Genomic DNA, 11,763 nt, shown 5'->3' with positions numbered 1-11,763 from the left:
CAAATTTAAGTTTCATCAAATTTCACCTATGGGAATGCTATTTATACTGGCAGCTAATTTCAGTTACTATGCAACTGTGGAATTATAAGAGTGAAATAAATTCAAATCCAGGTTCTTGAACAGTGTATTTCTTATGAAATGAAAAATATAATCCAGAATCCATGTGGCGCTTGGTTATAGTGAGTCATTCAGCCTTTAGTAGGACTAGTTTGGAGGCACATTGATATATATAAAATGATATTTCATCATTCTGTCTACAAGCTAGTTCACTGATTTGCTGGTAGAAGGTCAGCTAATCAAGAGATTACTGTATGATTAAATTCTAGGAAGTGTTTTAAATATGCTACATTAGAAAATAGTTTGAAAGTACCAATGTATAAATAATTTAGGTCTGATTTCAGCTCTCTCTCTCTCTGTGCATGTGTGTGTGTGTGTGTGGAGAAAATTTAAACACACAGTTCATTAACACATGTGTGAACAATTTTATTTTTACAGAAGAGAAGAACTAGACGTAGGAAATGTTCACTCTTGGATTTCATGTGGTAATTCACATGTCATAACAGTTAACTGAAATGTAGTCTGTAGTTCATATGTTAATTTTACTTTGGGCAACCATGCAATTACATGATGTCCTCAGCAGAACATTTTTATTTCAATAACTGCATTTATAACTGGAAACACCAGTGCTGATAAATTATACTTAAGAAATTATATTCTTGTTTAATCCTTTCTCCAAGTGTAAGCAAACAAAAGTGTAAAGTATCTTCATGACTCGGCTATTTAGTATCCCATAATGCAAAGCACACTTCCTTTTGAATTCCCATAATGCATAGCAATATGTATTATGGGAAGGGTAACCACCAAGTCCGGCTTCATCTTTTATTGAGGTCTTATCAATGGGAGCCAAATCCAGGAAAGATACTATGGTTGAATTAATACAGAAGTTGTATATTTTCTATATGGAAAATATGACTTCTCCATTCATTCAACTTTGGTATCTTCCTAGGTCTGGCTCCCAGGTTGAAACCAGTCTGGGTGCTTAACTTTCCCAAACTGTGTAGAAATATATGCATCTGAAAGGAGTTGTGCTTTGCATTATGGGATATTAAAATATAACAAATGGAAATAAACATAACTGTAATAAAACATGGAAAAATGTATGTTGAAATGGATTTAAACAGTATTGATGCAAACATATTAGCTTTTAAGTTAATAAATAGTTATTTTCTTATCAATCTGTGTTCGCATCAATACCGTTTAAATCCATTTCAACATGTGTGATGAACACATAAGCCTATCCACATGGAAAAATATATGACTTCTACATTAATTCAACCTTGATATCTTCTTGGGTCTGCCCCTACCACTGATGAGACCTCAATAAAGGATGAAACCAGTCTGTGTAGTGACCCTTCCCATAATGCTTAGCAATATACATGTCCTAAAGGAAGTGTATTTTGCATTATGGGATTCATGCAATTGATGTGAGGTCAGTAGCTTCTATATACATGTAGCCTAGTCATGAAGTCACTTCACGGGCAAACTTTGTTTGCTTACACTTGGGTAAAGGAATAAACAAGAATATAATTTCTGCAACATCAGTGCTGGGCTTTAATTTCCACTTTTTCTACATATACCCACACCCTATAATAGGAAAAAAAGTGAAATGAAACAATTTCCCTATATTCTAAACTTGTTTTGTTATATTCTACTCTCATTTATGTATCCTCTGATATGTTTTTTTTTTTTTTAAACCAAATACTTAGCAAAAGATTCATATTGAAATATAGAAAGCAGTATTTTGATAGATTAAAAAGTATTATTAAAATATAATACCTGTAAAATAAATAGCAAATATTCAACATTTAAAAATAAGCCAATTATTTTATACACAATGAAAATATTAAATGCAAACTTGTTCTTTTTTTTAATTATATACAGTTTACAGAAAACACAGTGTTTATGTAACCAGATTTTTAGATAATGAATGTTCTACAACTGAAACTGCAATTTACAGATCAAGATTTATCAAACATTATCAAATATGATCTTTCAGGAAGCCTTTTAAAATCTTTGAACACACTTCACAATTTCTGTGTTCATTTCAATTAATTAGAGGCATTTAATTACATTAAACTATATTAAAATTAGGTTCACATTTCTTCTGAGTCACAGAATTGAAAAATTTAATGCAGCTATTCAGAGATATACATAAAATTAAACTTCTTTCAGTTATTTATTTTGCTATAAAATCAATTTTTTTTTTTTTACAACTGTAAAGCTGTATGAAAAAACAAAATGGGTAGCCTCTTTGTAAAACTGCAATATAATTTAAGGATTACAAATAGAAGGAGGGATATGAATTTGTGTGTGTGTGTAAAATATATTTTAGTATATACAAGTAAACAATTTTTTTTTTTTTCTGTTGGCAAAGGCTCAGGTACTATGGATGAAACTAACTGCATGAAGTCACATGATTACAATGAAATAACAATCTACATATTCTAATTCTTTTACTGCCATACTAACTGTATTACAATTTAACATTAACTGGTTTGATAAATGCAAAGTATTTTAACTGACTTGGTAACTAAATTATAGATTTTATTACAGTCTAAATGATGCTCTTTTTTTTTGGAAGTAATGTACATATAACACTGCAATCAATATATAACATTTACATTTAGCACTTGGCAATCAACAAATCCAAGTAAAGCATTATTTTTAACTCCTCCCATTCTGAGACAACTGGTAATCTGTCATTCATCAACCAGCATTTAATAATCATTCACAGTATACCATATCTACTCACACATGCATGCATGCACACTCACACACACAAATGCATACGTGCACCCACACACCCTCCAATTAAAACTGAACAAACACACTGGAAATAAAAAATAGACCTGTCATACAAAACTCATTTTCATTTCATCCTTCATATGCTGGATAAATCAGGAAGTGACAGATTAATGTAGTGAAATCTTTTAAGTATATTAATATAAATAATTTTTCATTTTTACATTATCACAAGATGCATAAATAAAACTCTGCTGGAATGTATTCACTCCTGAGTGAAAATAGAAATTTTCATATAACAACAAAGGAATTAAAGTAACATTGCTCTTTATTTTATCAGTATAAAATTCAGAGATCTGTTATATGCCGGCATATCTGGTCAAATATTTTACACATCATCACTACCAACATGCCAACCAGCAGCAAAAGGATCAACCTTTGGATGATTTAAGTATTCTTACAACTTGGCCTTCTATGGAATAGCTGAGGTATATTACCATCTTAAATATCATACACTAAGTCAACAACAACAGTAATAACAACAGAAAAAGAAATCACTGTGATAGTTAACTGGAATGTTCTTTTGGTTTATATCAACTTAAATAGCCTATCTTCAGTTTTGTCAAATTTGAAGGGAATTCATTTTATTTAATAATCTTAAGATATTTTCAAATCAATAAGATGAATACCAGCACTTTTTGAATAACAAATCAAAATTCAAGTATACTTATATTTGGAATATTCTGAAAGCATGTTTCATGCATAAAGCATAGCTTTTCTGTTTAATGTCCAATATACCTTTTTTTTTACAGTCGGTTCATTAATGTTGAGAATCATTTCATTATGTTAAAACAATTTTATAATCCATCATTTTATAGCATATAATGTTTTCATTTTATATAATGTCTTTATGTTCGGGAAGTATTTTGATATTTTATAATATTTCAACATATCTGCAATGGAGGGACTCAAACAGTAGCCTGCTAACAACCCTTTACAACCAATATTTTTAATCAGGGTCAATGAAACAGGACCAAGGACAGAATTCCTTTAATACACATCTCTTTTAGAAGTGAATCAACATATATACATCACTAGAAACATCTGCAGGAGTCTTCTTCTTCTCTTCATACTTAATGCTACAAAGCAGATGAGCTATGATATATGGAGTTCGTAGAGAAACTTAAATTGTCTTTTAGACCATTTTCAGCATGGGAAGATTAAGAACATCTGGTATGATAATGTCTTCTAGTCGAACACTTGATGGATTAAAAGGAAAACGAATAGGAAAGGCATATTTTGTATCCATAAGTAAACAACCTTGGCTTGGGGGGATTTGTTTCTGGGACTGAGATCGCTTCTCATCTCGCTGCTGTAGACACACTTGAATTTTACGGATAAACGATACAGGAACTCTTTCTTCATACTCATCAGCAGGAGTATAAAGATTAAGTATCTTTATAATCTAAGGGGGGGAAAATGAATTTATTATAAAAATTAAGCATCCTGAAAACTTCAAAAATGTTACTTTTGTAACAAAATTACTTCATTGACAAAAAAAAGGGGGGAGGGGTAAAAAATCAACAGAACATGCACAAAATTTATAAATATATGGTATGAAAGCTTAAAAAATATAATAAAGGTAGCAATTCTGGTAGCAGTTATCCTTGAGATAATATTGCCAACAGATTAATGCACTTGTTCCATCAACTCTGTCATATTTTCTGAGCTATGCTAAACTACATGTTGATAAAAAAATTATATATCTGGAATTTAACCACTTAAAAACAAAGCATATTATACAAAATTAATATAATAACTGAATCAAATATGCAGAATTTGATGTTTCACTATATTTTTATATCTAGCATTATCAAGTCAAAGCTGTAACATTGTAATCATCAGTTAAATGTATAATTCCCAAAAGGTGGGCAAAAAATGTGTTGTGTCATGATTGGCTACTTTGTGTAAGTGACCAATAAGAATAATCTAGAACTTTGAATATTTCCATGTGTACTGCAGTACTGAGTGCCATATTTCTGATAATGTCACCATGTCTTTATTTATATTACTGGGACATTTCAGCAACTCAGCAGCTTCAAGAAACAGCCTTTCAAATTGGAATTTTGATCAGTGTGATAATTTAGTGATCTACCAGTTATCTTCATTAATTTCTTTAGGCAAGGCCCTGACTATGATAGTTGGTAGTTGTTTAGTTAGTCTTTGTGTTATTTTAAAAGAATGGACAAATGCTGTTTACCCAGGTTCATCAGTGTAGAGGACAGTTACATTTGGAGGTGCTCTTGCACCCCCCCCACCCCCAAGAAAGCAAAGGAAAAAAACCGATCTTTGTCTCAGATGGTTAGAAATTTTCTTCATAAGTTTGTGAATAGTTCTGATACATTTCTTAAATTCTCTGCTAATATTTCACTGCTTTGAGGGTGGCATGATGTTTGTGGTTCAGAGGGTTTTGAGTGTAGTTTTTTTTATTTTTTTATTTATTTAATATCCAATTTTGTTGTTTCAGCTATTTGTACAAAGATAGCTTGTTTAATTATTCTTGTAATACTTACTGCAAAGGTAGTAATTTCTTTGGTCATGCTGGCAAGTGTCTTAATGATGCCGAGGTTTTGTGAAGAATGATATGATATAGCATAAAGATATCTTAAACTGTGATGGATTTTCTTAAACTGTCATGAGAGAGAGAGAGAGAGATGTTTATAAACCTAGTGTATACACTGCTTGGAAAAAAAGTCAATGGATGCCATAGCGTGAGAAACCAACAGCCATGGCGTCCATCTTAATAAGATTTAGGACCTCTTTTTCTGCAAATGAATGCAGCAATCCTATGGAGAATACTTTTAACATGCATATGATAGTGATCAATGGAAATTTTGGACAATTTTTCCTGTGGGCATGTAATGAGGACCTGAACTGTTTTGGAGCAGACGTCCCTTGACCTGACTCGACACTCCTGTTCATCACACATATATATACACTAGGATTGAGATCAGAGCTCTGTGGAAGTCAGTTAAGTGTGAGGATAGGATATTCATTTCCACAAATCATGCAGTTACAGCAGCAACTGTATGACATGGCGCATTGTATTGCTGCTGAAGCACCACAAAGTAGAAAGCACTGCATTGTCCAGAATGTTCAGTACCTCTTGGAGTTCAATGTTCGTGGCACCACAAAAAGAGGTCTGAGGCCAAACGAGGAAAAACAGGATCATACCATCACACTGCCACTTCTGAATTTCATAGTTAGAATTATGCACTCTTGTAAGAGACATTTACAGAGCATTTGTTGCTTCATAACACAGCTTTCCAAGCTTTCACATGCTGAAGATGATGCTGCATGTTGGTTTGGGTAATGTGGGGCTTGCATATTTGGGTCCTACCATGGAGATCCATGTTGTGATCCTCAGTTCTGAATGTTTTTGCATAGATTTGTGTTCCAGTCAATGCCTAGAACTCCACATTCAATGTGTCAGTCAAGGAATAGTGGTTTTTACATATTATCTTTTGTAGCACCCTGTGGTCATGTTTGGTGAATGTGGTGGGTCATTCACTGTGGGCAGCACTCGTGATTGACTCCCTGTGCTTCCATCTCAGTATGGTATCGCTAATGATCTGGGATGGCCAAATTTGACAACAATTTGCCGAACAGATAGGCCTGCAACATGGCATCTTATCACAATGACTTTTTCAAACTTTGTCAGTTCTCTTCTTGCAGCCATTTCACCAGGACACAGTTGCACTGCCGTGGGGAAATCATAATTCTCCAATTTATACCAGCTACAAGCATGTGACTCATTATACGGCACAATGCCCCTTCCCCATGAAGGGAAAGGGGTGTATGTTGACTTCTTTCCAAGCAGTGTATATAGTGCATATTTGTGTGTGTGTGTCATATGGATGAAAATAATATAGTAAATACAGAGTGGTTAATTATAAAATCATACACATAGAATTTGGAGTCTAGGATTGATGATAATTATACTGTCTTAATTAACAGAATTTTTTAACAATATTTGTTTTTAAAATAAAATAAAAAAACTGAAAAAAATACTTGTCCTGTAAGGAAATAGAAAAAAATGCACCTTGCGTATTTTCTTAAACTTCCTTGATAGCACAAATAGTGTTCCTAATTATTAAGAAATCAAGTCTAATGAAATTAAACAGAAAAAGTATAACAGTTTGAAAAAACCACAGAAACTACTTATATATATGCTGTGAAGTCTATGTGTATGTGCAGCACTTTTAAGACATGTCATTCAGGTTTTTTTAAAAAAAAAATTCTGAGGTTGGAAAGAAATGTCATCTTTTAATTTTTCTTTGTTTTAAAATCATCAAATTCATAAGTTGTTCCTGTTCATAGCCAACATTTATGTGCACATCTTTTTAAAATTTTCATCAAGGATGGAAAATAAGTAAAAAATGATCATAATTCATTTATAGAAATGAACATCAGACTTCAGCAAAATGCTTATTTGAGTCAGCTAAGTTTGAAACTTTCACTGAAATTATCTTAACTAATTTCTATCTTCAACACACCAATTTTTATTAATTAATTATCAATACTATGAATTATTATCCAATTTCAGAATTTTTATATTAATAGTTAAATAACTGAAATTATTCTTAATTTCAGTGATTGGATGAATGCCTTTATTCTCTGCTCCACTCAAAACCTCTGCCCTCTAATTAAGCCTTTTAACCATCCTGGTACTACAACAAAAGGAGCAAAGCATTCCAAGACAAAACAAATCAGCATTAATGGCTTAAGTTAACTCCTGTTTACATCACAGACCATAAAATCCAAAGCAGACTATTCAAATGCCTGATGCACTAAGCTTGCTTCCTGATTAAACAACAGTTGTTGAGCCTTCTGGTTTCTCACCAAGGCTGCTGGGCAAAACTTTTGCTTCTCCTTGTTTCAGCTCTCTCCTATCCTGATTGTACAATATGGTAACATCTAAAGATAAAGCAGACCTCTTTGGCATCAGACTTTTTCTCCAACTCTTCTTTAGATGATTATGGCAAATCTACCACTATTCTGACTACCAATCTCCTAATTTTTCATCAGAAGGACATCAGAAAAATACTCACCAGCATTGATCACCTGTATCATCTATATAACAGCAACAGAAGTAAAGCCTTTATCAGGATGGATAAAGGCTTTATCCAGCCTGCCCCTAAAATTGGAGATAAAGTCACTTCAATACTTTCAAAAGTGATGAAGGTCATAAACAATCAGCTCCTAATCAGGTAGTGAAGAACCATCAGTTAATTAGGGCCATCAATATGGATTCTGCTATTCCCATTTACAGCAGATCTCCTCACTAACCTTATGCACTTTTGGATACAGGCCATAGAAAGAAAAACTCATGTTCTTTTGCTTCAATATTTCGAAGGCATCTGATTGTGACTGGAATCAAGGTCTTCTTACCAAATTACTATTTTATGGTCTTCCTGCTGCTCTTTGTAATTGGATTGCCAGTTTCCTCTGTGTAATGGTGTAATTATGGATGGCTGCCTCTCATTCGATTTATTTATCAATGCTGGAGTACCATGGCTCTGTACTCTCAAGTTCTTCTTCCTATACATTAATGACCTATTCTCTTCCTTCCTATCAATTAAATCCCATTCACAGTACTCTCTATTCCTCTTCTTCATTCAAGGAAACTTGTTATACTGAAATGATTCAAGCTCTTCCAAAACCAATGTCTTAAACATTGATCTCCTCTCCATTTTCAAACTGGGTTATGATAATCTGGTGAATTTAAATGCTATCAAAACATAGTCCTGTCTTATATCTTACTTCATTCCCTCTAAGGTGCAAATGTTATGATTTCTTGACAAGACCAGTTTTCTCTTCTTGGGCTGACTTGACTTGCATAGCCTCCTCAACCTCCCCCACTTTTTTTTTTACAAGGCACTACTTTTCTCCTGCTGCTCAACTCCTAACACTTTATAAATCCCCAATCAGATCAACCTTAGAATATTGTTCTCAGGTTTGGGATAGTGCATCTAAAACCATCCTAAGGGTTCTTGATTGTATACAGTGAAGTGCTATCCACTTAATAGGTGGTCTCTCTTTCTCATAGGCACTTTGTTTCTGCATTATGTTTTGGTATAGGTACAGTCATGGGTATTGCTCCATCGAACTGGGTGCTACTATTCCTATGATTTTTTTCTAGTCATAAGAACGTGAAGAGCCACTGATCAACATCCATACGTAGTTTAACTCCAGATATATAGAACAAATTTCTCACCATCTTCTTTTATTCTATCCCCCCCCCCACTGTTTTTTGGAATGGCATTTACCATGTTTTTTGCAATGAATACAACCCCCAGCTTTTCAATAAACTTAATTGATTCCTTCCTTTTCCTTAACCAACTGCCCACACACAGCACTGTTATATTATAGGTTGGCTCAAGGACAATTCATCGTGCAAACTATTATTATTATGTAACACTTCCAGGGAATCCAAAGACTCATCGAGGGAGGGCACCTACTCTACAACTCTGTCTCCACCACTGAATCCACCAACTACAATGAACTGCAACTACTATCATCATCTCCAACAACGCCAATTACTGCCCAACATCACCACTATTATTTTCACAGACAATCACAAACAATCATGCCCACGGTGGGATTCGAACCCTCAGCCTTTTGGCTGGAGAGTGGATATGCTGACCACTCAGTCAACCAGGCCGGATGGATCAGAGAAAAAATTTGCTGAAAATCTTATTCACTAGAAAATTGAAATGATATTGCATTGATGCCAATATATGAAAAGTAAATGCAGTGCAAGATAAATTTCACAAAATATAATTTTATTATGTATCAATGTATTAGTCCACATGGCTAGCCGAGTGGCTATGCGCTTCACAACCATGTGCCTGGGAAAGGAGTGTCCTGGATTCGATTCCCGTTGCTAACGTGAGGAGCTTAGGATCATTCTCTGACATAGCCAAGTTAGCCGGTCTTGGGCATGGAATGCAGGGTTTTTCTCTCTAGTTTATCTGGGATTTTTCCTCCCGCAAGCAGGCAAACTAGCTTTAAGAACATTATAATGCTTCTACAGACATAGGATGCACTGGGAGGCATAGGGCCAACCATCTTATACTCGCATAACGGTTGTGATTATAAGGAATAGAAACCCTCGACACCATAAAGATAAAAGAGGAAAAGATTAAGAAGAAGATCTATGTATTATTTATTTAGATTTTAATTAGACTTTTATTCTTATACAGTGAAAGTAATATTTTACTGATCAGTGAGTTTCTTAATTTCTGTTTCATCTTAAAAAGGTATAAATATTCTTTCTTACTTTGATACCACAGGTTCTGTTGATGGAATATTAATATTTACAAAACTGGAATAGGGTAGTTTAGGGAGATAGGGCACCATATTTAAGAATATTTATTCTGCGAACTGTTCACTGTTTTTCTGCACACTTAGACTCCCATCCAGATGTGATATATATATATATATATATATAGACAGTATATGCACATTTTATGCACACACAGTATATGCACATTTTATCTGAACTAATTCAGAAGATGAGGTGTTTCAGTTACTGAATACATGTGTATTTTGAAAATGACTCCACTTTTCCTACATAGGTAAGATATGTTGTACGCCGTTATCGTTAACAGAGCTAGTTTAAGATCACAGGTGCACTTTTGAATAATTAAGAAGGTCTATGTATTATTTATTTAGATTATACTTTATATAATCTAGATGTCTTTAGGTAATCACCTGGTGTGAGATAACCAGCTTGCTTAAGAAAGGCTAGAAATGGCATGTCCATCTCTAGTGTAGTGTGACTGGATTATCTAGCCCTTATATAATCATGATACTAATGTATTATAGATCCAAACTTATCTTAGGAAAGATTCATCTCGAAGCAATTAGAATCACTGTACCCTTCCATTTAAATTTTTACTGTTGCTGCTGTTTCTATTTGATTTAAACGGAACCCATCACAACTACAGACGTTACAATTTGTTTTTAGGAGAAGATAGATACAATGGAATCTTAAGTAGCAAAAAAATCAAAAACCTTTTTTGAGTATTCTTACCAAATGCATTTTGAAATTCCTTTCACATAAAGAATGGGAATTCTGCTGTAGTGGACCATCTAAGAGAACAGGTATACTGATCAAGATCACGTTGGACATTTGTTGGATCACAATCTATGTTAACAGATGTAGTCTTGACAATACTGAGTTTTTGCTGGAGAAGAATATCAGAAAGGTAAACAGATTGAGCTCTATGGACTAGTGTCTTGACTATACCTTATTCCTGGCATGAGTGGTGGTGAATCATTGTGCATGTAAAGTGGGTTTCTGCTATACATGTACCCTTAAAACTATCATGAGAATTACATTTGATAAAGATATCCAAGGAATGGAAGTTAGTTTTGACTCTTCAATTGTGAGTGTGATATGACAGCACAAGTTAATTTTTTTTTTGTATGAATACTTCTGTCAGCCTGAAGATGGGGCTAGATTATGAAGATATCTAAAAAATCACAGTTATATGGAGGTATACAATTTCACAGAAGATAAGGGATGTTGTTTCAGATGTTTCAAAAAGGAGATGGAAGAGCTTGTTACATTTCACCTCCATCTGCTTGTAAATTTTCTCTTTCCATATGAAACAGACCGCACAGATAATGAAGTAAAAAAGATTCACTAAATCCTGGGAAAATTTTTGTTTCATATGTTAAAAGTTTTAATTAGAGATGTCAATGTAAAGAAATATGGCATCAAAACTGACCATCAAATCTGAAATGAAAGGTTTAAAATTTTTTTTGAAGTACAAATGAATTTTTAATATAACAGGGAGAATCTCCACTCCCATAATCACTAAGGGTTTTAGAAAGCTGTTTACCATGACAATAAGTAAGACAAAGTCAAAACTTGGCCTCACTGGACATCCT

The 11,763-nt window shown here is 33.6% G+C and overlaps 1 protein-coding gene across 3 annotated transcripts in view; it reads right to left on the bottom strand.

Moving 5' to 3' along the window:
• Nucleotides 1–339: 339 nt before the first annotated feature.
• Nucleotides 340–11,763, bottom strand: part of didum (dilute class unconventional myosin) — a 696,374-nt gene continuing 684,950 nt past the window's right edge. For all 3 annotated transcript variants that reach the window (XM_090402302.1, XM_090402303.1, XM_090402304.1), the window contains one exon: nt 340–4,267. In XM_090402302.1, the coding sequence (XP_090258428.1) occupies nt 3,998–4,267 (270 nt within the window). In that variant the 3' untranslated portion in view covers nt 340–3,997. The remainder of the gene's footprint in view (nt 4,268–11,763) is intronic.

The sequence above is a fragment of the Typopeltis vanoorti genome, chromosome 13, assembly GCF_054136105.1.
Source record: "Typopeltis vanoorti isolate ZY-2024b chromosome 13, IOZ_Tvanoo_1.0, whole genome shotgun sequence".
NCBI classification, from domain to species: domain Eukaryota; kingdom Metazoa; phylum Arthropoda; class Arachnida; order Uropygi; family Thelyphonidae; genus Typopeltis; species Typopeltis vanoorti.
This window is presented reverse-complemented; position numbering and strand designations above follow the sequence as displayed.